General features: G+C 40.3%; 4 protein-coding genes across 4 annotated transcripts; 2 read left to right on the top strand and 2 right to left on the bottom strand.

Annotated features, from left to right (window-relative positions):
* Positions 1 to 2,443: 2,443 nt before the first annotated feature.
* On the top strand, positions 2,444 to 3,167 carry LOC116264536 (pathogenesis-related protein PR-1-like). Its single transcript, XM_031644826.2, has one exon. It carries the CDS (start codon positions 2,462 to 2,464, stop codon positions 2,981 to 2,983), a length of 522 nt encoding a protein of 173 aa, XP_031500686.1. The 5' UTR covers positions 2,444 to 2,461; the 3' UTR covers positions 2,984 to 3,167.
* A 6,418-nt stretch (positions 3,168 to 9,585) lies between these two features.
* Positions 9,586 to 11,744, top strand: LOC116263940 (allene oxide cyclase, chloroplastic-like). Its single transcript, XM_031643774.2, has 4 exons — positions 9,586 to 9,911; positions 10,354 to 10,520; positions 10,627 to 10,770; positions 11,268 to 11,744. The coding sequence occupies exons 1-4, from the start codon at positions 9,692 to 9,694 to the stop codon at positions 11,523 to 11,525; spliced, it is 789 nt and encodes a 262-aa protein (XP_031499634.1). The 5' UTR covers positions 9,586 to 9,691; the 3' UTR covers positions 11,526 to 11,744.
* Positions 11,745 to 15,146: 3,402 nt separating this feature from the next.
* On the bottom strand, positions 15,147 to 17,474 carry LOC116263608 (disease resistance protein RPV1-like). The gene is made up of 3 exons (XM_031643343.2): positions 17,149 to 17,474; positions 15,761 to 17,038; positions 15,147 to 15,602 (listed from the first exon to the last, which is right to left on the bottom strand). The coding sequence occupies exons 1-3, from the start codon at positions 17,410 to 17,412 to the stop codon at positions 15,165 to 15,167; spliced, it is 1,980 nt and encodes a 659-aa protein (XP_031499203.2). The 5' UTR covers positions 17,413 to 17,474; the 3' UTR covers positions 15,147 to 15,164.
* A 978-nt stretch (positions 17,475 to 18,452) lies between these two features.
* On the bottom strand, positions 18,453 to 25,961 carry LOC126410499 (TMV resistance protein N-like). The gene is made up of 2 exons (XM_050080364.1): positions 25,464 to 25,961; positions 18,453 to 19,617 (listed from the first exon to the last, which is right to left on the bottom strand). The coding sequence occupies exons 1-2, from the start codon at positions 25,931 to 25,933 to the stop codon at positions 18,453 to 18,455; spliced, it is 1,635 nt and encodes a 544-aa protein (XP_049936321.1). The 5' UTR covers positions 25,934 to 25,961.
* Positions 25,962 to 26,826: the final 865 nt, after the last annotated feature.

Here is a 26,826-nt window from a genome sequence, read left to right as displayed (position 1 = left end):
TTATCAAGGAAATATTTGTGTTTTTTATTTTTACCTTGGAAAGTTATCAATAGCTAATTTTCTACTTAAGCGTAACGAAAGCACGAATTTGTTAAGTTCAAGGACTTAATTTGATACTTGACAAACTTATTAATGTGCAAACCCACCGAGATAACGGTCCCCCAAACCAAAGTAGGGCTGTACACAAAAAAATGAAAAGAAAACCAAAAGAAGAAACAAACTTGGCTGCTTAGTAACCAGAACAACTTATATCTGAAATGATTTAAAGATTGGGACAAATTAATAGACCATTGTTCATGGATGATTCAATCTTTAGGACATATTTATGAAAAAGTTATAAGTTGTTTCTTTCACAGCCCTATTAGTCAAAGCTTAGCAAACATAACTTCTTTAAGGAAAGAAAATGTAACACCCTAGAAGTTTGGTTTCGTATTGAAAATTGTGAGGAATCTTTAATGACTTATAAAGAGAGGCTATTAATGAAATGATTGTACTGGTTCCTAACCTTTTTAGGGTTGGAACCGAAGCTGTTAGGGAACGGGTTGGGATCCGTCGAACTAGGAGCCCGAGCCCTAGAGTTGGTCGGGTTGTTACAGTGGTATCCGAGCCGGTTTTAACACTCGGACCTGAAGTCTCACACGCGCGGACGCGTGTGCCTTAAAGGGGGTGGATTGTAACACGCGTCTTAAAGGGAGTGGATTGTATCGAAGATTGTGAGAGATCTTGAAGATTGTGAGGGATCTTCAAGGACTTATAAAGGGAGACCATTAATGAGATGATTGTCTTGGTTTCTAGCATTTTTAGGGTTGAAACCGAAACTGCTAAGGGGCAGGTTGAGATCCGTCGAACCAGGGGCATGGACCCAAGAGTGGGTCGAGTTGTTACAGAAAGGTCAAAAGAAAAACCACCTTCTCTTGCAGGATAAAAAGCAGGTGTGGACACTATATGGGCAAAACTGCCACATGAATCCACAAGAAAATCCTATTTTTATATTAATATTTTAGGGAAATTTCTCCCATTTACATATTGGTGTCCTTTTAAAAAAAAAATTAAAATTTATAACTAGTGGCCCTTAGCATTTGTGTTTGGATACAAATTAGCTTTTCATTATTCTCTCACTCATATTTATGTTCATCTTTGTCTGATCCCTTCTTTGTTAACTATTTTTTTGGCTGGCTTTTGTTTTCTTTGTGACTACTTGTCACTCAATTTTATTACTCGACACTATATTCAACTAAGAGAACAATGCTTTTCAAACACATCGAAGTGGTGCCAATTAGTTCATTGTATGAAAGGTTTCCTATCCTTGCTTTCTCCCGATTCACACATGCTGCTACTGATAATCGTCACAATAGCGTCACAAGAATTCCAGAATGAGGGTTATCAGACCAGCAATAAATACCAAGAGAGAGAGAGAGAGCCCATAAATGAAAAAAATTGGTGACATGATGTCACCATGTTACAATAAACAAGCAAATCATACAAAAAACGAAAAAAATCAAAACATAAATGAAAATAAAGAACATAAACGAGCTAGTTTAATTACTAAAATATTTTTAGTTCACATTTAAAAAGAAAACTTTTTGTAGAGACAAAATTGAAAATAAACAAGTAAAAAATTATGAAAGATATTTCTTTTTATAAATTACCCAATGCAGCTTAATAAGAGCTGGTTGGAAGGGCTTAACATAAAGGTTATTTTGGTAATATTCATTAGATGAATAAATGCTGCTTTAATACCACAACTGAGGGAAAAATTAGTTGGCTTATTAAAGCTGCAATCATTCATATAACGAATATTACCAAAATACCCTTATATTTTGAAAAGATTAAATATTTCCGTGTAACATCATATTTTTCAAGACATAAATGCTCTTATAAAATGTTTAAGAAAATGCATTAATCAGTAGAAAAAGCCAATCCTACTTCTAGATATAGTGTGAAGCTACGATCTACCACTACGACATAAATGCTCTTATAAAATGTACTTTAATTAAAAAAATGTTTAAATTGTCACGTATCTATTAACTGAACAGATCATATGTTCATATCTACAATATTTTAATCTATCTTAAGCTGCCTGGTTTTGTCCTTCATCAAGTTATATTAGGAAAATCTGCTGGCCGTGTAAAATTTTAGTCTGATCATAAAATTCAATCTGTTTCTAACTCATATATTCTTTTGACATTTCAACCGCAGCCAACCAACACCTTGGAGTTAAGAAGGCATCGATGCCCCTTTTTAATGTCATAGTTTTTTGACCGCCAAAAAATTCAAAAGAATGCCACATGAAATCTCATAAAAGGATATGTTCATTAAAGAAGGCACATGATTTAACAGCATAGTAAAAGACCAAAATACCCTTTGATGGAGATTGTCTCGGCGATTCACTGAAACTGAAAGCTATATAAGCCACGGCAGAGTAACTTGGACAAGTGCTTGGGAGGAAAGTCCGGCAGAGATGGGAAGGCCGAGGCTTCTGCTGGCTTCGACCCTCATCGTCCTCCTAGCCTTTTCAACCCGCAGCGCCCGAGCCCAGGTGTGGACTAATTACCCGAGCTACAACGACCTGGCTTCCCAGTTTTTGATCCCCCAAAACCAAGTACGAGCTTCGGTTGGCGAGCCGCCCCTCGTCTGGGACCCGACCTTGGCGCAGTATGCGGCGTGGTACGCGAGCCAGCGGGAAGGCGACTGCGCGCTCCAGCACTCCGGCGGCCCTTACGGCGAGAACATATTCTGGGGAGCCGGGACGGGCTGGAACCCCGCCGACGCCGTCAACAATTGGGCGTCGGAGGCCCCGGACTACGACTACAACTCCAACTCCTGCGTCGACGGCCGCATGTGTGGGCACTATACGCAGATCGTGTGGAGCTCGACGACGAGGGTGGGCTGCGCCAAGGTGGTGTGCGACGGTGAGGTTGGTGTGTTCATGACCTGCAATTATGACCCGCCGGGCAACTACGTCGGCGAGCGACCATACTGAGTTATTGTGCTGCTTGCTTAAACCGGTGATGGAGAGTGTGAAGAGTCTGATCAAGGTGGGTCCTAGCTAGTCTGCATTGAATGGAAGCACTTTCTTCTTTTCTGCAGAGTGCAGCGTCATGTACCTTGTAAACACTCTTTCTGTACCTACTTATATCATTTCATCGCTTCTCTCTCTCTCTCTCTCTCTCTCTCTCTCTCTCTCTCTCTCTATATATATATATATATATATATATATATATATATATATATATATATATATATATGTGTGTGTGTGTGTGTGTGTGTGTGTGTGTGTGTGTGTGTGTGTGTGTGTGTGTGTGAGACTGTGTGTGTGAAGGGTATTTGTAGCTTTCTCCAATGAATGCTGAAATATGATTCCCATCTTATAATCAGCAGAGGAATGAATCGAGGTCCATACAGCAAGAAAAATCTAAGTCCAAAGAAGAATCGGGCACAATGGGAATTAGCAGTAGCTTTGAGATCGTTCTCTAATAGGTAAGAAAAGGATGGGGATGGGTTGGAGTCCATGATATCATATGTGAGGAAGACGAGACAACCAGGCACGTTGCAGCTAGCAGTTTCCCTTTTGACCAAGGCTTCCCTTTAGTCAGGACTCCGTTTGTACGCAAACGAAGAGAGAACTGAACAAACCATTGACGTTTATTAATTTCTCCACTGCCGAGAACAGGAAGGTAGAGCTAACTGTGAGACGGCAGTTTACCATTACATTGTTGGGATCGACCAGAGCTACTGTATAGGTAAGAAGGGAGGAGAGTTTCAACCTTTCTCCAGTTGGTCGTCGACCGACCATTCTATTTTACATAATGGAAGCAATGTGTGAGACCATACAGAAAGAGTAAATTAAGTTTGATGGAGTGAAACTGAGATCCTCCATGGCCAGGAGAAGGGACAAGGATCCAGTAGTGGAAGGAGATTGGAGATTCATTTAGTGGAGGCAATCTTTCTAATGGGCTCTAGTTTGTATATACGGCAACAGATAGTGGAAACAAAACTCCCCATGGAGGAATAGTATCACTGGTTTCGTTAAAACAAGGAGATTCCTCGCAGGAAGACACTAGGTGATTTTGTTCTATTCAAAGCCAACGTTTCAGACGATGGACAATGCAGGTGTACTTGAGAATTTTAACATCTCAAAATCATGGGGAATGCTTCAGTATGAAGGAAGAGTTCAATGGTTAAGTATTTAGAACCAACAAGTAGAGTAAAGGTAGAGGTTATTATCCAACATTGGACAATTGATGACTACTACAGATCGGGTGGAAGAGGACAAGGATCTTGTGCTTGTCTCTAGAGTTTGCGCACCTTGAAGTTTCGTTCTTTGAAGCTACTTTAGACGAATTAATTTGTTACATATAGGTGTGATTTACAAATTTGATAGCGATAAGAATAGACCTTCCATGCTATGGTTTTCTGAATTTAGATCAGAGTACTTGTCTGAAGTGAGAAAGCTCATGTTTAATCGGAACTTGACGTAGGGACATCCATGGCGTTCCCGGCCCCTTCTTTTATCATCTGCTAACCAACTGTGATGTATGCCAATTTATGGCTACTTAATGTTTAAGGCAATAGCACCAACAAAACTTTCGGTGCGTTATTGATCATTTGAAAGAAACTTCAGTCTTTATTCCCTCCGATATTGTCGAACTGGAGAAAAGAAATCCAATTTAAAAACTTTTAACGACTCTCTATTCGCTATAAGAAAAAATTGCTTTTCCCAGCATTAAATACACAACAATTAGGTCTGATATCCACAGAACAATTTTGAAAAAATTGGAAATGAAAAAAGAAAAAACACTCGATTAAGAAATAAGATCAGTTTTGGATACTGATCGGATTTGGATTCGGATTTATATAAATCTCTGATAAAATTCAGATTTGGATCAAAAATTTTAAATAAACAATATCTTATATCTATGTCCTTTTAGGCCCCCACCATATGCTAATGTGGTTCACATTCTGCTTAAAATTTTCGATTTCAAAAATTTGATTCAGAGTGTAGAAATTATATTTGGATTCAGATTCAAATATGATTTTTCTTCATCCGAATTCAAATCCAAATATATAGACATCCGAAAAAGTGGAATTGGTTAACAGTATATTTGAGGTGAATCCACATCCCTACTAATAATAATCACATTTACCTAATGCTGCTGAAAGTGTCTGTATGCATTACTGCTGGTGGGATACTAGCCACAACAGTATGTTCTGCATGTATTTCTTCTTACAGTGGCATGTTTTCTCTAATGCAAAAAAATTAATAACACCACATTAACATTGAAAGCACTGTGGATTGTATTTTCTAAGGCTGTTTGGCAACAGTAATACATTGTTGTTATCCTTCCCTGCACTGACGGGGTGCACTTCTGAGGGATCGGAGACCAAGAAGTGATCAGTTTCCAATAAAGCAAGCTCATAGAGGAAACAAACTTGAACAATGGGAGCTCTCAGAATGTCTCCTCCAACGCCCATTATAAATGAAGCAACTGGCATTACAGCTGGCCCGGAAAGGAACCTAGCCAACATGCTATGTGGGAAAGGCCTCCTCCCACATGCTATGCTCCTAGATCGCTTGAAGAGCAATGAACAAGCCTGAGAAAATTCATAAAAAACATGAGGTTGGAAGCTATTGATGGTTTGATACAGATGTTACCATTGAATTAGGGGCGGAGGCAGGTGTGGGCTATGTGTGGCCAATTGCCCACACAGACTCCAAAAAGCTTCTTATTTTTTTATATTGATATTTGTTTTTTCTTATTCATAAATTGGCGCCCTTGAAACTTTAAAATTTTACATCCAAAACTTTCTAGCTCCACCATTGCTTTGAATAATGAGTTGTTTGTCCGAAGACCGAACATGTCCATTTCAAGACCAGCATATTGACAAGACTTGACATTAGACAGATGGCTGAATGATTAAATATGCTGAAGGACCATCAATAAAATGGATATGCAATTGCCCCGAATGAAGATAGATCAAGAACCAGCAAGGATTTTCTTCTACATTCCCTCCTTGTCATGCTCAAACTAAGGTCAGAGGACTAAGCCACTACATGGATCAACCAGAATTTTCTAAAAAGTTTATCATAATCAACGAGATGTTCAGGTTGTTCAGTTTCTCAAAGCTAATGCACAATGGCATGCCATCACAAAGGGCCTACTGAAAGATCTAAGCAGACAAGAGGGATTTCACCCAAGCAAATTCAAGTAATTATCTATAAGGCTGTGAGAATTCCACAAGCAGCTACATTCCCGCTACCCACACACTATGATTCTATGAACATGTATTTCTGGAAGCAGTTACTGTACAGAGGGCTTATAATCCAAACTAAGATCATCAAAGCCTTACCCCAACTAAAAGGTTTGGCTTCACGGGTCAGAGATTTCGTATTTACTAACTTACAGAATCACTGATGAGGGGGAAATTTTAGTAAATTTACAGCGTTTGAAGTGAACCTTTTAGTACTGCCCAGTGCCCACGAAGATCTTTTGATAATTTTTCAGTTGCAGATTTCATGTCAATGTTTGCGCTATCAATATCTCCAGCTGATCTCCTTGTTGATTTGGACGATTTCTTGTCTTATTTTGCTGTAATATGTATGATTGTTGCTCTAAGTGCAATAATCTTGTTCCTCTTGTGATTTCCTCTTCTTCATATCGCTCTATCTCTTGAAGCAGATCGAAACAGGTTGTTTGTTATTTCCACCTGCAACGGTGAAAGGGTAATGACACTTCACACAAAAGCTATCAATTCGGAAGCTTGTTTATCTCCAAGTAGAAGTGTCTGTGCTTCCTGAGTTTGGGTTCCAGTTTCATGGAGAACCCTTTCCAATATCCAAACTGTCATCGACGAAGTTTGCAGTCGCATGCCACATGTTTGCTGGAATTACTTTTCAATAAATATTCGGTATTCGCTCCAAATGTGAAATTATGCCTTCCAAAATGTTTTTGGGAACATATGAGGAGAAGAATTTTGGATTTTGAGAAGAATTTGACATTCTTTGTGGTTGAAAGTGCCTGAAAATTGTGCATAAGGGTATGCAATGACCAAAATATCTCTATGTAAAGAAACAAAGAAACCTTTTACAATGACAAAAATAGATTGTGAAAAAGTTTAAAAGTTTAACATATACATCACTTTACAAAAATTTTGAAAATATTCCGACTCCTCTTCTCTTTTTCTTTGGTGTATACTTGTGTGTGCACGCAACTAGATCTTCTTTGCGGTTCTTCAAGCTTTTCCAAGCACTATTACTATTTAAAAGCTAAGTTTTAACATTTTTAAAAGTTACAAAAGTAATATATATATATATATATATATGTGTGTGTGTGTGTGTGTGTGTGATTTTATAAATAACCAAACAGACCATAAAACCTAGTACTTCACCAAGTTAGTAAAACAAGCAAAGCAGTAAATGGTAATTTTCCACATTTAATGTCAATGACAAATATTAGAGCATGTTATATTTTATGACTCCTTACAAGGGACCATATCTTATGGTTAGGAAATGATTAAAATACTTCTATTGATTAAATGGAAGACCCACCATTTTTATAAGGGCAAAATGGAAAAAAGTCTCCCTATAAAATTATGAAAATTCTCCTATGATAAGATGTGAAAACATGTCTTCCCATGTTAAAGGGATGACATGGTAAGTGATCTCCACAAATATAAGAGCGGTTGTCTTTTTAAAGCCAAAAGATGAATCTAGACATGCTAGAAGGCTTGGACCTTTTTTTTTTCAAATGTTAGCTAAAAAGATAATAACAGGTGGCCAGTACCCGGAGCCGGTCCTAGCTCTAGTTTCAAACATCGGGCTGGCGCGATGCCTAGGCCTACGCACACCCTATTGTCTCATGTGAAATAATTCTTCTTTTCTTCTCGATATCGTACCAAGTAGAGAGAAAAGAAGAGGGCGTAGCTCGTATTTTATATTCTCATCGTGTGGAGAACGGACATCATCTTTATTAATGAAATGAAAGGCCTTAAATGAAAAGAGTGGAGGGCCACATGCCTACCTTCTCCCTTAATTAAGTTTAGTTCATATGAATGAGGTGGAATTTATTGGTGGGTGACCGCAACTTGTTTAACCACATGGCAGTTTAATTGAGCTGAATTATATTTAATAATCTGTAATTTAGATTTATCAGATAATATAGTGTTTCATGAATCTATCTCAAAATAAATATATAAATCGTTTGTCGTTGTTTTGAAGTAAATATATAAAATAGTTTGTCGTTGTTTTGATTTTCAACAACTTCGTGGAATTTTATATGACATAGTTGTGTGCTTGGCCCTTTCCTTCCTACTATCGGCATAGTTATGTTATACTTAGTGTGGGCAATTTATTGTACCGGCCAACAAATTTTACTTTATTTACATATAGAATCGTCATAGGTTTTTAGTTTTTTTTTTTTACTTATGTGTACGCTTCAAGTTGAAACCTATGTACCATTTAACCAGTTTTTTTTTTTTTTTTTTTTTACCTTTCATCCTCCCAATTATCACCTGTTTTTTATTTTATTTTGTCTTCATTTTTAAAATAATGAGAAATATAATGAACGACTAAAGTCTGAGACCCAAAAGGGAAAAAAAAAGCACATGTTAAAAAGAGATAAATTGTTATTTTTAATTCTGCACGGATGCAAGTGGTTCTGAGTGGCAAGAGTCGACCCACTTGGATTGGTTGCCACCATTAAAACAAGCAAAACCAGTGGAGTGTTGCCTAAACCCACTTGTTAGTAGACTTGGAGTTGAATGGATTTTTTTTTTCACGCCCAATTTTCACATCTTTATTTATAAAGAAGGGACTGCCACATTTTTTCAGAATTTTTTAATACTTTTTGGTATATGTCAATTAACATTTTAGTATTAGTATTACACCTAAGCACATGTGTTTGTGTATATATATATATATATATATATATATATATATATATATATATATATATATATATATTCAAGCTGCTAAATATTTCACCGGATTATGGCAAATCTATGTAAGATACTAACAATTGAACTTAAAGAGAAAAAAACATTAAAAATGTCCATTTTGAATTTAGTAAAGATGACCTTTGCTGAGCGTAAGTTTTGGCATCTTAACCAAAGTTAAGTTTGTCCTCAAGTATATCATCTAGCTGAAGTCGTCCAAGAGCAAAAGATTCAAACTTTTGAGCCATTTTCTAGCTAGCGATTAATCGGGGCGAAAAGATAGTGAACAAATATAACATAATTTCCCGAAAAACGATCGTAACACGACTTTGACTTTGGTATCAGGATACAACGAATAATGGAGAACTTCTCCGGGCGCAATTCAATATACAACTTCTCCCTTCAATTCGGATTCAGACGATGGTCCAACTTTTTTGGTCGGTGCCGCTTCTACGAGCGAGCGCGCGTCGAGAACCAGGATGAAACGGGTAAAAGATTTCGGCGTCCCTCTTTATGGTCAAACTGGCCCACCTGCTGACCTCCTGATTGGTCGGTGCGTGCGCGTCGAACATCTCACGTGTTCCAAGTGGGGATGGATGATGAAGCCTCCACGGCGCTTCCGATCGACTTCTCATGGTCATTTAAAGTGCCCCCTCCACCCAAATTCTCTGCAACTTGGAAGGAGATCTGCCCTTTGATCAGTAGCGCAAAGAAAGAAAAACTGAAACCAGTGAGTAAGAGAACCAGAGAGAGACGAATGGCTACCATTAGTTCATCGATAGCTTCTTCCCTCACACTGAAATCTGCCAAGCCAAGCCTTTTTTCGTCATCACTCTGCCCATCCTCTGTTGGTTTCAAGCAGAGTGTTGCTGGGACCAGCTTCTTCGGCACCCAACATAAGCTCAAGGCATTCCATTCCGGAGCGCCGTCTGCTTCACCATCATCTCGCTCGAACGCCGTTGCTTCTGCGGCATCAGGTATGCGAGTCACTTAATTCTTGCCGCAACCACCATCATCCCTTGCTTTGAATCACCACTACCATCATCATTTTATCACCATCAACATGGCATCATCCTGCCATTTGAATTTTTAAGTGCTGCTGATAGCATGATCTATTAATGGTCTGGCAATCAGTAAAAAAATTCTTGCGCGTGTGATCATCATCAATCCCACCATCACACTTGGGATATCACAGATTTAGTGGCCATCAGTTTAATTCCTTCGATTGGTTCTTTAGGGTGCCTGAAAGATCAATTACGTGACTCCTCACCATCTGCTATAATCTGTCCACTGTTGCCTTGCCGAAAAAATACATGCGGCTCATTTCATGCCATTTCATCGTCAACGTGCAACATCATGTGCTCATTCACCATATTTAGGTTCTAAGTTTTCTAAGAAAGGAAGATTTGGTTGTTGCAGGAACCGGCGTTCAAGAGCTGTCCAAGAAGGAATGTGCAGAGAGTACTGGAGTTCAGGAGCTGCATGTCTATGAGATAAACGAGAGGGACAGGAGCAGCCCTGCCTACCTTCGTCTTGGCCAGAAACAAGTCAACTCGCTCGGTGATTTGGTGCCCTTCACCAACAAGGTTACTGAAATTAACAACTGCTCTCTCTCTTTCTCTCGATCACATGATTTGTCTATGGTCCTCATGAATTGGGGAAGTTGATGTAAGTCATGAAACAAATGTGCAGATTTACAGTGGCAACCTGGAGAAGCGTCTGGGAATCAGCGCAGGGATCTGCATCCTCATACAGCACGTACCAGAGAAGAAGGGCGACCGCTACGAGGCCATCTACAGCATCTACGTCGGTGACTACGGCCACATCTCTATCCAAGTAAGACACAAAACTTATAAGCTACATACGACCCAGATCAAAAAATTGGATGGCAATCAACCTAGGAGAGTCACCTGACTGTAGAGCCCAATAGGCACTAACTTGTCAAAATTAACTGAGACAAAAAAGGTGGTATAAACTATAATGAACAGGTCATATCTTGGACGGATCCATGAATTAGATGGACAGTAAGTGACATGAAGTTAGACCAACTTGCATGGGTCTACTTCGAGGCCACTCAGCCTACTCCGCATGGCTATGGGTTTGGGTGCTCTCAACTAAGAGAAATATAGCCAAAAACTTGAATCCTCTTTAATCCTAGAACAACATTACCAACCTTGGAATCCTTACCAAAGTTGATCAATCTAGTTTTGGGCATGGTACAAACCTTGGTAATTCAAGGATTGGTTAGAACTTACTCATTTGAAGCATTAATCCATTTATGTATACACACGTAATAGACTTAATTTTAATTTCCTTTTCGTATTTTCACGCAGGGACCTTATCTGACATACGAAGACACGTACTTAGCAGTAACAGGAGGCTCTGGTATATTCAAAGGAGCTCGTGGACAAGTGAAACTTCACCAGCTGATCTTCCCATTCAAGATCTTCTACACCTTCTATCTTGAAGGCATTCCACCACTGCCTGCTGAGCTGCTTGGGGAACCAGTCCCTCCTTCACCCGCAGTGGAACCTACCCCTGCAGCCAAGGCCACAGAGCCCCATGCCACCATCCCTAACTTCACCAACTGATTTGGTGCTCACACATCTGCCCCAAAACATGGTCAGTGACAGCTGATGCATGTTGGCAGTGTTTTGGCAAGGATAGAGCTTCTCTTTCAGTAAGAATAGTGCCAGATTATGTATCCGTTCCTGTAGCTAAGAATAAATGCTATCAGCGTTTTGTCATAAAAATGTGCAACTTCAGTCATGACAAAAGCCTGTTTCTAAAGACAATTGAACATTCTATCATGATGGACATCAGAGAGAGAGAGAGAGAGAGAGAGATGCCTTTTTTTTAACTGGAAACAACGAAAGCGCCCTTGAAACTTAGCTGAATCTGAAACTTGTTAGTGGGCTTCACGATTGTGCCCTTCATAGAATCAAAATTGATATGTTGAACTGCCATCTAATTATGCTTTAAAAGATGCCTTGAGAGCCAATCCCTTCACAGTTCCCTCTTCCACCTGCTCTCCAATGTGCGCAGATAATACAATCTGCCAAATCACATCCAGAAAAAGGTAGCTACGATTTTTCCACCACCTGTGACCATTACGAGCATTTCTAATTTACTTTCTGCTGTTTCTCCCCGCTTGAATTCATAAGTGTGAGTGGCAAGGACTAATATTGATGATATAAAATCCTTCTTGAATGTTTGATATTGACATGTTACCGGATCTGCTCCCGCTTATTTTCTCATTATAGTCCATGACCGATGTCATATCATATTGGCCGATATTGCCAATATTTTTCTGATACAGTTATGTGAAAAGATACTTTTCTGTTTTTTGTCAATATTTCAAGATATTTTTAATTGTTTTTGAGTAAAAAAGGTAAAATGTGCTATTATTATCCAACGATTATGAGATCAGCTGATACACCGGATCAATCAGCAAATTAACAAGTTGGTTTATCTGTGGCCACCACAAGATGTCAAGATGACAAATTGTTCTAATAAAATTAACCATGCACATGGAAATTTATACGGATGATTGTTACCAGTCTAATGATCCAAACCCTTAGTTCCTCCGTTGCTGTAGCTTGTTAATTTGCAGCAGTGTGGGATCCATCTTAGTCAAAATCCTCCATGGCTTCTTTCTTCTCTAGATCTAGAAAATCAGGTTTCTCTTTGTTGTTCTCAATCAATCAAACGTCATAATTTCCTTCCAAGCCATATAGGATGGCGAGAATCCTAATCACTGTTATCAATCATGGGCGCTAACAGAGAGGAAGATTGATTTGACACCAATCAATACTGACGAGTAGAAAAGACAGGAAACAGAGTCTTGCAAAACAGCACCTCAGCTTGTTCAGCCGGAAGTAGATCCCAGCTAACTCATGGCCTTGCAGGGGGAGCAGCCCAGGGAGGTCTTGAAAATCTCCTATATTTTCAGCATCCTGAGTTAATCCGCTTGGCTGATACTCAGTTGCGGTGGGAGAAGGTTCAGAAATTTCACACGAGATTTGGCTTGTATAGATTTGTCATTTATCTGGTTCTTGAGTTTAGTTGGCCAGGATGGCGTGGAATTCAGTCGAAAGAACAATAATTTTCATGAACTGATGACTCGACTTTTATGTATTTGACTGCAAATATTTTTATCTGCAAAATATTCATGTCTTTGATATTGTTAGCATACAGAGTTACCAGGGTTTTCAGATTAGAAGGGATCTTATAGTCAAACTGAGTCATTTAATATCTTCTAAAATGGATTCTGTTCTGATTATAGGTGACTGCAACTCTGTCGGTTCCACTTCCAGTCATGAAAGAAGAGGAAATTTACCAACGATGATGGAACGTCTCGCAATTAATTGATTCAATTCTGACTCAGAGCTTCTTGAGAATTTTCATGGCAAACCATGAATTTATTTTATCTAATCTCAGGGCCTCTCTGTTTCATGTTCAAAGCATCAATATATTATTCATTGGTTAATTGGTTCACATACTTTTTTACAAATTTTTTGAAGAAACAAGAGTTTTTTTTTTCTCCAAAAGAATTAATATAGCTTTAAATGTTTAAATATCCACAGGTGCCCGGCGTTCCCCTGTGGCTCCCAATTTGCTCCCTCCCTGCCTCGAACCATGCTACCATGTTACGTCAACTTCATCAAGATTCCAATGGGAAAATAAGCAAAGGAGTTTGTGTGCTATTCTCGTTCATATTTTCATGCCCTCTTTCCTTTTTTCTTTCTTTGACATACATTTCTGTTTAGGGCCGACTTTACAATGTGGCAGGGAGGAGCGACTTAACCCTCGGAGGTATAGAGATTGTAGTCCAGATTGTCGACTCAGTCGGGTTTAAACAAGGTCAGGAAAAAATATTCCCCAAATTAAACGAACAGACGAGAGAGATGTCACGATCATGAGATGCACTTTCCTCGGTAACCTGCAAATAAGTAAACAAAGAGAACACTGAAACATGCCGATGCCACTATGTTGATGCAACCGTTCTGAATAAACAGTTGTTTCCTAAAGCTAAACCCAAATTTTCAGTGTTGTCATTAGCTTTTAAAGTAGGGCTGAACACGAGCCGAGTCGAGCCCGAGCTCGGCTCGACTAAATAAGACCTCGAGCTCGAAAATAGCTCCACTACACTGGCTCGAACTCGACTCGATAGTCACGCGTTGAGCTCGAGCTCGACTCGAATACGGCTCGACAAACTCATTTCACTGCTTCGCCTTCACTGTTTGGCCTTGAAATCTCTGAGATCTACCACCGCCACCACCACTGTTGTGCTTTTGAACCCAAAACCACCGCCACCCCAATCACGTCTTCACCACTGCCCACACTACTCTTGGCATTTTCCAGCCACTGCCCCTTCCCCCCCACCCAGAACCCACGAGAAACCCTCACCCAACACAAGGGTTTCAAGTGAGGGTTTCCAAGACCCTCGCCCAAGCGAGCTTTTCTAAAACCCCACATTTTGGCATACCCTCACCCAAAAGAGGGAGGAAGTGAAACCCTCGCTTGGGCAAAACTCTTGTCCAAGCGAGAGTTCCAGAAAGCCTCCCTTTGGCAAAACACAAAACGAGAGCGTGAGATCAGAGAAGGGGAAAGTAGAGGGAGAGGCTTGGGCAAAACGAAAGAGATAGAGAGAGAGAGATTAAGGGATTGAAGAAGCCGAGAGGTGTACCTTAGCATTGAAGAATGTGTCGCCGGTGAGGGGTGAAAGCCAATGAAGAGATATAAAAAGAATGGGAAAGTGATGACGGTGGGGGTTCATGAACGAAGAAAAAGCCTGCGAAGAGAGATAAAAAAAAAATGGAAAAGTGACGCTGTTGACCCATCGACCGAAGAACAATATCCATTACTCAACTCGAGCTAATGAGCCGAGTTCGGTTAGACGAGCTTCGTTAAACGAACTCGAACTCCATCAACTCGAGCTTGACTCATCGAGTAAAAAAGCTAGCTCGAACTCGAGTTCGAGCCGAGCTTTAACAAGCCGAGTTCGAGTTACTAGGCTCGTTGTTCACCCCTAACTTAAAGGGATTTTAAGCTAGATTTGGATGCCAAAACCAGTTCTCATCTTGGTTTTGCAGGCTCTCTTAAAGATTCAAACAAATTTGTGTTATACCTCTTTGAGGCAGATTCATTGAAATACTGTTGCCAAATGGTCAAGAAGTACACAGGGTGCTGCAAATTCAGGACTGGGCAAACAAGATTTCCCAATCGAATCAAAACACTGAACTATCGAGTCCTAGATTCGGCGATTTAACATAAAAATAGGCCATCTTCAGATGGTATTGTTTATAGGTCGCCTTAACCCTCAAGGTCGCCCGTCCTTCCTGGACATAGCACCTGTATATCTCCTCTTCTTCATTCCCAAGCACAACCCCATACAAAGCCTTGCCTTCCACCTCCAACTTCTCAGGCACATCGAAATCTTTAGCTTTTCGTGCCTTCCATGTACCTTCAGTAACGACCTTTCCTTCTACCTTGACTTGGATCTCTACGTTAACCTGTGGTGCATTGAAGGGCAGCTCCTCGACCAAGCAAAAGAGCCGCATTATAATTGGTTGCTCGAGTAATTGCCATTTTGGAAGCTGAAACAGCAAGTCTGAACCCTCACTAGCTCCGGCAATGAGGAGATGTTCCAACCGTTCAAACGAGGACTGCAAAACGACACAATTGCTCGCTTAGCATAGAGCTATAGTAATCGATCAGCAAAAACTATGAGGTGCATGCACCACGCAGCAAGTCAATCTCAAGTAGCATGCGACGTGAGATAAATCAAGACAATCAGATATGATTGAAAGAAAGTAGACGGTACCTGTGATATTTTGTCCATCAGTTTCCAACCCAAGCCGTCGCCGTGGACCAATACCAACTCCTGTAAAGACTTCAGACTCTCGAGGCCAGACAAATCCGGTAGAGCTTTACATCCTATGACTGAAAGATGGGTAAGAGAAGAGGAAAGCCGAGGAAGAGACTCCAACTTTGGGCAATCTCTCACACAAAATTTTTCTAGTCTGAGAAGGCCACTAATGAGATTCGGCATTTCTTCAATCCCTCTTAGATGCAGTTCGCGAACCTTCTTAAGCTTCCCTATAAAGTCAGGCACCCTCTTCACTGACATGCCACCTGAAATATGTAGCACTTCGAGAGACTTCAAATCTGCCATGGATTTTGGAAGTTCTTCGAGTGATCGACAATGCTTGAGGCTCATGCATTTTAGACACTTCAAGTTGCCTATTGACTCTGGTATCTTTTTTAACGAAATACAACCCGAAAGGTCTAGAATCTCCAGAGACTCCAACCTGTCGATAGAGACGGGTATTTCTTGAAGTGACTTACAGTCACGAAGGCTCAGCCAACGAACACTTCTCAAATCCGCCACAGAATCAGGTAGCCTCCTCAATGATTTAAAGCCATTAAGGTGGAGTTCATCAAAGCACGCCCCTGACATCCTAATTGAGTTCGGTACTATCTCCAACGAGAGGCAACCCTCTACAAATAATTTAGGATCATTATTCAAGTTTCCCAATGAATCAGGGACTTCTATTAGTGATTCACAATTACGAATGTCCAATTCCTTTAAAGATGTCAATGTTCCCATAGAATTTGGCAACTGTTCCAACAATTTGCACTCTGCCAATGACAACCACGAGAGATTCTTGAGGCCTCCTATAGGATCAGGTATCTTTCTCAAGGAAGAGCATCCAGTAAGGTCGAGCCATTCTAAACATTGAAGCCTTCCAATGGAATGAGGTATATACGATATCCCCGTCCTTCCCAGGTCAAGATGTTTCAGGGATTTCAAGTCCCCTATTTGTTCTGGCAATACCGAGATTTGCATACAGCCGAAAAGATCAAGAAATTCAAGTGAGGTCAGCTTACAAAGTCCAGCAGGCAGACCCTTCAGTTTACTGCATCCCTCCATGATCAGCTTCTCCAGCTTAATAAGATGGCCGATAGACTCGTCCAACTCAATCAACGAGGTACAATAATGAAGCACAAGCTTCACTAGAGATGGGAGATGAGTGAAATCAGGAATCCTTATGAGATTGCCGCACCAAGTTAGATCTAGGACCTTCAGCTTTGGAAGCACCTGCGCATGGCGTTTTAAACATTTTTTTGGATAAATATTGTTTAAATGAAATCATACTGAAGAAGAATAGCAAATTAAAGTCTTACTGTGCATCTGGACTCGTGACTTACCAAGGTAGGGGATCGAAAGTCTCTAAAGTGACCCCCGTGTAGTTCGAGGATACAAAGCTGCTCATGCCGGCTATGGCGAAAGGCGACCGTCTCATGGGGACACCAGTCCCAACTTAGCCACCGTATTTTCCCTGGTAGATGCATCTCTTTCTCATGTTCATCAAATGCAGCTTCACTTCCGGCAATGATCATCCGGAGATGGGGCATCGCCGCTATTCCTTTCCAACTGGGTTTCGGCATCTCCCCTACTCCCATCCTCGACATCTTTACTTTTTCGAAGTAAAATCTTGACAAGTGAAGAACTTGGACAGCGGAATTCCTCCATAAATCCTACAAATATTTAAAAAAAAAAAATCAAACGCTGAATTAAACCATTTAGTGGGAAGACCGCCTCATGCAAATCTCGAATGGTGCCCAGCCTTCCGGATATGTGCTAAGGAAGTAACGAGCTGTCCTTTTTAAAATATTTCTGCAGGAGTTCTTCTACAATCTATATGTTATTCTTTAATGTATTTGCCCCAATAAAGGTACGATCGAAAAAATATAAAAACTTGTCTTCAATATCAAATACAGAGGTCCATTCGTGACTGATTCATTCTCCAAAAGAGAAATTCCAGTAAATAAGCAAAACCAAAAAGAACTTCTTGTGAAGTTGATCCGTGAGGGAGTGCTGCCATGTAGTATCATTCTGTATACAGAAAATAGTTAGGACCAGCTCGACCTCGAGTTGAGCTAGTGAATGCTTCCTAATTTTACGAAAATAGGCTATAGAATTTAGTTAATGTAGTTCGCAATCAATCTCTCACAAACGATCAAGTAACGTAATGCAACATATATGTAGAAAACCTAGAGAAGTTTCATAGAAAGTGAGACAGGTTTTCATTTTTTTAAAATCGACATTAAATTAACTCAAATAAAAACAAGAGGTATAAATTTTCTTCAAACATGTTATTCATTTTTCTCACTCTTATATATGACCAACCCACAATATGTACAGTCATGAGTAAACTAGACCCGAGAGCTTAGAGCATGTAACAATACATGGCCTTATCTGGTGTTACATACTCAACATTTGTTTTATACTCAAGGATTTGGTATTCATACAAAAAAGAAAACAAATGATGATCAAGAATAATCAAGAGATAATAAAAAATTGAGAGATGATCCCTAGTTCCAACATTTGTGGGTGATATAAATCTAAAAGGCTTTCCCTCACGTGCTTATTGTGGTGGTGCATTTGGATTATGGTAGGTATTAAATTGAATCAGTCTTCATGAAGATTCGATTTTGGTATTTATTAATGTTTAAACTTCAACATCTAAATCATAATCAGAAACTAATGAGTTTAGTTTATATACCTCCGGATTCTTCAACACTTCCAAAACTTGATCCTTGCTCCATGGCCTGCTATACGTGAGAGGATCATCAAACTGGCTTCCTTCCTTGACAACCATTCTTCCCATGTCCCGGATCTGATCATGCATTTCGAACCTATCATTCTCGTCGATTTTAATAAGAGATCTGTGCTGGAGAACTTCAAGTGCGAGCCGCGGACGCCAACCACAAGCCTCCCACATGTAGAACGGATATTCTTTACTCTCTCCAACGAAGAAACATGCTATGTCCAAAAAGACATACTTCTCTCTATCATTTAGGCCTTCGTAGCTTATTCTTAATTGCTCGTAAACATCCTTATGCTGTTCGCTTTTGAATGTCTCCAATGTTTCTTCCCATTCTTGCTTTTTCTTCAGGAAACTAAAGTGTGAGCCAAATACTATCAGCGCTAGTGGCAGGCCCGCTGCTACCTCCACAATTTCCTGAGGTAGGTCGTCCAGTTCAGCCAAGAGATGGTCGCTCACAAACGCATGGCGAAAGAATAGTTGCAGTGATTGCTGTCCGTCGAACCCCTTAGGGAAATAAATCTCTTTCTCTTGCAGCCCATGCTGGATGAGTACGTCTTTGTTCCTTGTTGTCACAATCATCTTACTTCCTGCACCGAACCACTCTTCCTTTTCCCTACGGTTAGGCGTGAAAGCCTCAAGTTGACGTGTGTGCTCCACATCATCCAAAATCAATAGAACTTTCTTGCTTCCAAGTCTTTGTTTCATCAAGCTAACTCCTTCTCTAACATTGCCTATAGGCATCTTTCCTCTTAACACTTCTTCCATGAATTTCGCTTGCAATGAGGGTAGGCCCTCCTTCTTTTCATTTTCTCTCATGTTAGACAGGAAGCAACTGCCTTCAAAAGTAGGAGAGAGCTCATTATAGAGGGCCATCGCGAGTGTGGTCTTCCCGATTCCACCGCGACCGCATATTCCGATCATGCAAACACCTTTGTTTCCTCTTTCCAACATTTGCTTAAGGGCATTCATGTGGGAATCTATCCCAATAGGCTGTATGTCAAAACGAACCTTGCTCAATATATGAGAGACTCGGGCACCTATGAGTGTGATTAGTTTTGCCTCATCCCTGTAATACAACGACGACGAAACACTTTGTTTAACTTATCAAGGGGCACTAATGTCAAGTATATATTGCACATTCCAAAATGGTGATTGTACCACTAGAAAACTGTTAGTTACAAAGAGATGGGACGAAAATCTCGTAAAGAGATATTAGAAGATCTACCACTTTTGGGAGAAGATTGGACGCTGATCTGGTGTGTGTTCCTCATCAAATCATCCACACCAAGATTGTCGTGATCAAGGAGCATCTCTAACGGCAGCAACTGAAGATTCTTGTTAATCCCTAAAAATCTGTTCCTATCTCAATCTTATAAGTGAAACCTATATAATGGGGTGTACCCCTGCTGTAAAGGAGTGAAAAAAAAACAGAATGAAGAAGAGTTCCCCTTTCTCTCGTGGATGTAGGCTTCAAGCCGAACCACGTAATTACTGTCTTACAGTTTTTCCTTCACTTGCAATCTCTGTTTTTTCTCATTGCATACTTCTCAACATGGTATCAGAGCTTGGAGATGATTCGTGAGGAGCCGCTGCAAAAGGAATTCTAAGTTTTTTTCAGCAATGGGGCGATCCAATCAAGTCTGCTCTGCAACGCCTAAAAGATCATCGTAAGAGATGTCGTTTTAGCCCATCTCACCCTTCCTCGCTGCCATCTTCTCCTGCCAACCTCGTTTCTCGTTTTTGATTGGAGCTCCACCAGTCGGCAAGGTCCCCGGTAACGGAAAAAAAAAAAAAAAAATCTGAAGAAATTCTTTTTCCATTGTGATTTATTTGTTGAGAACAGAGGCAGACACTCGTTGAAATGAACAGAGGACAATGGATTTTCTGCGTAAGTCCGTTAAATGACTTTTTTGAGAATTAGTCGCTGCTTACATTTGTGCAACTCTGTTTTTTTTCGTCTCTTCTCATGGGACTGATATCGGTGGGATTTTTTTTGAGAATCCGGAAAGGAGTAGTCCATTGTTTTTAAATATCGCCTGTCATCAAGTGATTTCCTGCCATGGCAGATACGTCTAGTAACCAATCTAGCGGAAATTCCAGCAGTATGAAAGGAGGACACGATCAGAGCCATGGGACACTCAAGATCACTTCTATTCTCCTCAACGACACCAATTATCTCAGTTGGGCTAAAGCTGCCCGTCTATTCTTAAGCGGGCGATCCAAAGTAGGATATATCAGTGGACGAATCACACCTCCAGCAAAGAACGATCCCAACTATGAAGATTGGGAATCTGAGAATGATATGGTAATGGCTTGGCTTATGAATTCTATGGAACCTCACATATCTAGTTTATTTCTATACAAGGAAACAGCGAAGGAAATATGGGATACATTGAGAGAGATGTACAGCGAGCAAAACAACCTTGCCCGCGTCTATCAGCTACAACTTGACATTGCCAATCTCACCAAAGATGGTAAGCAAACCAGCCTCTACTTAAACAAACTTCGCAGCCTGTATGATGAACTCGCCCAATACAGACCACTCACTACCGATGCCGAGATCTATCAAAAGCGATTCGATGAAGACAAAATATTTAAAGTGCTTGCTGGTCTTGGACCTGACTATGAGAATCTTCGTAGCCAGATTCTCATGACCACTCCCTTGCCAAGCTATAATCAAGTTTGCCAAGCAATACAAAGAGAAGACACCAGAAGAAAAGTTATGAATCCCACAGACATATATGAAGAAAATCCAGAGAAGATGGCATGTCTAGCTCGATCTGAATCCAAGACATGGAAAGGCGAGACATGGAAAGGCGATTCAAAAAATCAAAGTGGTGGCGGAAATTTTCAACGAAACCGCAGCAAACTAAAATGTTCTCATTGCAAAAAAACGGGTCATCTTCGAGAAAGATGCTGGGAACTCGTCGGCAAACCTGCAAGAGACAAGGCAACAACCACTCCTCAAGTTGATCTTGCTCATTTTGTTACAAAAGAGGACTTAGAGAAATTTTTCCAAAAATTCTCAAAAACGAACCTCGTCTCTTCTCAACCGGTCAGCAACTCTATTGAAGGTAACAACCTTGCCCTCCTCACACATTCTAGTAAATCTATATGGGTTGTTGATACTGGTGCCACCGATCATATGACAAATGATCTGACAAGGCTGACCACTATTGATCATATGAACAAAAAATCCGTCTTCTCAGCTGACGGATCACATATTGCAGTTGATGGAACTGGAAAATTTTCTTTTTTTGAAAATAAATCATCTTCAGTTCTTTATGTACCACATCTCTCCACTAGTTTGATGTCAGTTAGCAAGTTGACAAAGACTTACAATTGTATGGCTGTTTTCTCTCCCAAGAATGTGATATTTCAGGATCTGGAAACGAAGAGGGAGATTGGTAGAGGATGGGAACAAAATGGGCTTTATATGGTGGAGACTCCAGAGTCAAGCTTCTTAGTACACACCAATAATGAAAAGAAGAGGCAAGAATACCAGATGTGGCACGCAAGACTTGGGCATATTTCAGACAGAAGCTTGAAAATACGTGTTCCTAATGTCACCATTAATGAACACTCTTGTGATGCTTGCGAATATTCGAAGTCAACTAGGCTGCCGTTTCAAACATCCACTGATCGATCTACGGATTTTTTTGATTTGGTACATTCAGACGTGTGGGGACCAGCTCCTGTGGAATCCAATACGGGATACAGGTATTATGTGTCTTTTATCGAAGATAAATCTCGCATGTCATGGATATTTTTTCTTAGAAATAAAAGTGAAGTTGTTAAGGTTTTTCAAGATTATTACAATTTGGTATACACTCAGTATGGTGCAAAAATTAAGAAGCTTCGATCTGATAATGGGGGGGAATATGTGAACCAACAGTTTGAGGAATTCCTGAACAAAAAAGGGATACAACCTCAACTTACATGTTCAGGGACTCCCCAACAAAATGGGGTGTCAGAAAGAAAGAACAGACAGCTTCTTAATATTGCCCGTGCCCTTATGATGCATATGAACGTACCTCAAGTTTTTTGGGCAGAAGCAGTTGGTACTGCCTGCTATCTTGCTAATAGAATTCCCAGTTCTAGTATTGAAAATCAAGTTCCTCTTGAAGTTCTAATGCACAAAACAATCTCTATTAGACATTTAAGAATTTTTGGGTGTAAATGTTTTGTGCATATACAAGAGAGATTTCGAAACAAACTTGAAAAGCGAGCTTTGAAATGCATCTTCCTTGGGTACTCAAGCAAGAAAAGTGGCTACAAATGCTTTGACCCAAAATCAAGAAAGTTTTTTGTAACTCGGGATGTGAAATTCTTTGAGAATGAATCCTATTATGAGGCACCAAGTCAGGGGGAGACTCAAGATCAAGGCACTAGCTCTGTTACTGCTCCTCTTGCTCTAGCTCCTCTCTCTCTTCCTCTTGTTGATGTTTTTCAAACTCATACCAAAAACCAAAACCAGCAACCTAGTGAACCTACCATCTTAGAAAACCAAAACCAAGAGAGTAACCTAAACCAAGATTTGCAGCCACTGTTGTCTAACCAAAATCAAAGCATTGAACCAACCCTTAGAAGATCAACCCGTCCCTCTAGACCACCATCAAAACTGAATGACTTTTATACCTATTTATCGACTCAACACAACCACTCCATAGAAAACTACATCAATTTCAATACCTTATCAAAGCCATACAAGTCCTATGTTCTCAATACCTACTCTCATCATGAGCCAAAAAACTATGAGGAAGCTAATACAAACATAAGCTGGCAGAGAGCTATGCAAGAAGAGTTGTCCGCGTTGAACAAAAATCAAACCTGGGAGATAGTGCCACTGCCTGAAGGGAAGAAAGTCGTCGGATGTAAGTGGATATACAAGATCAAATATCACAGTGATGGAACTATCGAACGGTACAAAGCTCGCCTCGTTGCAAAAGGTTTCACTCAAACTGAGGGAGTAGACTTCAATGAAACCTTTGCTCCAGTCGCTAAGATGAATACAGTAAGAACTCTTCTTTCAGTTGCTTCAATCAAACGGTGGAAACTAGCACAACTTGATGTCAAGAATGCTTTTCTTCATGGAGAACTCAATGAAGAAGTTTACATGGAAGTTCCTCAAGGCATACAACATAAGAAAGGGTATGTGTGCAAACTAAAAAAGGCTCTTTACGGCCTTAAGCAGTCCCCTCGAGCGTGGTTTTCACGCCTAAGTGAAGCACTAACTAAGATTGGATTTAAGCGTAGCAGCGCTGATTATACAATGTTTGTTGCTATTCGATCCTCAAAAATAACTATTCTACTTGTTTATGTAGATGACATCATATTGACAGGTGATGATAAAGAGTTCATGGTACACGTCAAAACTTATCTCAATCAGCAATTTGAAATAAAAGACCTTGGAACCCTACGGTACTTCTTGGGTATAGAGGTGGCGCACTCAGAAAATGGAATCTTTATATGCCAAAGAAAATATACTCTAGACCTCTTAAAGGAAACTGGATGTCTGGGAGCAAAGGCTGCAGACACACCTCTTGAGATAAATTGCAAATTGAAGAAAGATGAAGGAGAAGGAATTGAAAATGTTCAAAGTTTTCAGAAATTGGTTGGGAAGCTCATATACCTGACCGTCACTCGACCAGACATCACTTATGCTGTCAGCCTGGTAAGTCAATTTATGCACAACCCAAAGTCAAGACACGTTGAAGCTGCTCACAGAATCTTGAGATACTTAAAAAGAACTCCTGGACAAGGGATCGTGATGAAACGAGATCAGAAAATGGATGTCATTGGTTACTGTGATGCTGATTGGGCGGGGGATCCAAACAATCGAAAATCTACAACAGGATACTGTACTTTTGTCGGAGGAAACTTGGTGACTTGGAAAAGTAAAAAACAATCGGTTGTGGCCCGATCAAGTGCAGAGGCAGAATACAGAGCTATGGCGTCATGTACGTGTGAATTAGTATGGATAAAAGCATTATTGAAAGATATGAAGATTGAAGTAGAGGAGCCCATGAGGTTAATGTGTGACAACATGGCTGCTATCTATATTGGAGCAAATCCAGTTTTTCACGAACGTACTAAGCACATCGAAGTCGATTGCCATTTCATCAGAGAAAAAATACAGGATGGAACCATTATAACACCACACGTCAGAAGTGAACTTCAACTTGCTGACATTCTTACAAAATCTCTTGGAAGAGATCGTCATACATTCATTATACACAAGTTGGGGCAGATCGATATCTGCACGCCAACTTGAGGGGGAGACTGTTAGTTACAAAGAGATGGGACGAAAATCTCGTAAAGAGATATTAGAAGATCTACCACTTTTGGGAGAAGATTGGACGCTGATCTGGTGTGTGTTCCTCATCAAATCATCCACACCAAGATTGTCGTGATCAAGGAGCATCTCTAACGGCAGCAACTGAAGATTCTTGTTAATCCCTAAAAATCTGTTCCTATCTCAATCTTATAAGTGAAACCTATATAATGGGGTGTACCCCTGCTGTAAAGGAGTGAAAAAAAAAACAGAATGAAGAAGAGTTCCCCTTTCTCTCGTGGATGTAGGCTTCAAGCCGAACCACGTAATTACTGTCTTACAGTTTTTCCTTCACTTGCAATCTCTGTTTTTTCTCATTGCATACTTCTCAACAAAAACTATGTCCACTAGAAAAGTTCTGTTGTGTTTGTTTCACCACTGATTTTAGATCCGTGGCGTTCTGTTCTGCGATCCTAGATCCACGGTTTTAATGTCAGACTCTCCATCCGACTTTAAAATACATGATCTGAGATCCTCAGTTTGTGTACTAAACTATAGAACACAATGTCACTATGCAAGCACTCATAGAAGTATATATATATATATAGAAAGAGAGAGGAGTTAAAGAGAAGAGTTACCCTTCCGTTTCAGAGAGACAGTATCCAGAAATTTTCCCCGCTTCTGTTACGGCGACTTTCCACTCATTGATCTGCTCCTCTCCTAATTCTATGTCGTGCTGATGTTTTTCGAAAGCCTCTTCAAATGATGCCCTGCAATCCCTGACATCATCAGGAGGAACATCGTAAAATATGGGAATAATGGGCCTCCTTTGATCGCCTTCCCGTTTGTTGATCTCCACCATCTTAGCTATCTCCCCCAAACACCATTTGGACTCTGCATAGTTTTTGGAGAAGATGGGCATGAATATCTTCGACCCCTCGATCCACTTGAAAAGATCGCTGATTCTTCGTCCCTTTTCCAAGCGTTCGCTATCAATGAAGGTGGGTATGCCACGACTTTCCAATTCCTTGTGCAGATGGCTGGTGAAGCCTTTGCGTGTATCATTTCCTCTGAAACTAATGAACACTTCGCAGTCAAAGCAGCCCATTTCTGGTGTCCCTGTTGATGGCTCTGCTGCTTCATCCTCCGGAGGGTTCCTCCCTGCATCTTCCTTCCTATATTCGCTTCCACAATCAGATGGCCGCCCTCGTTTCTCAATGATTTTTCTTCTAGTGTAAGCCACGCCACCAGTCATCTCGATGCTGAAGGAGAAACACAATATTTAGACACCCTCACAGGCTCACAAGGATGAACTCGGCAATTAGACAGAAAAAGTTCCGGTAATATTTCGAAAACGAGCTACCTGATTTCGCCAATGAGAGAAGTCAATCTTAAGAAACCAGCAGCCGTGAACTCTGCTGCAGAGAAACCGCTGCCCTGATATTCTGATGCCCTGGGTGTTGCTGGTCACGCCTCATTAATTTTTCGGCTTTGGATTAAATAATAGGAGCGCATTTTCCTCTTCGGCCTGAGCACAAACAGGCCATTTGAATTGAGATCTTGCGTGCACGTCACCCAAACCCAAACACAGACCCATAAATGTCAAGTCCCATCTAATTAAGCTGGCGAATCTTTTGATACACAAGATGCAATTCTCGATGTACAACCTTATATACACAAATATGTAACGACTAAAATATTTCTATAAAAAAAAATTATAAAACAAAATAAAAAACGGTTATGAAAAAAAATATTTAAAATACATGTTTTTGTTATGAAGGTGATTTTCAGATTAGGAGGGATCTCATAATCAAGCTGTCATTTAGTATCTTCTAAAGTGGATTCCGCTCAGTTTACAGGTGACTGCAGCTCTGTAGCTTCCACTTCCAGTCATAAAAGAAGAGGAAATTCAGGGACGATGATGGAACGTCTAGCAATTAATTGATTCAATTTTTTACTCCGAGCTTCTTGAGAACTTTCATGGCAAATCATGGCTTTGCT

The sequence above is a fragment of the Nymphaea colorata genome, chromosome 11, assembly GCF_008831285.2.
Source record: "Nymphaea colorata isolate Beijing-Zhang1983 chromosome 11, ASM883128v2, whole genome shotgun sequence".
In the NCBI taxonomy this organism is placed as follows: domain Eukaryota; kingdom Viridiplantae; phylum Streptophyta; class Magnoliopsida; order Nymphaeales; family Nymphaeaceae; genus Nymphaea; species Nymphaea colorata.
This window is presented reverse-complemented; position numbering and strand designations above follow the sequence as displayed.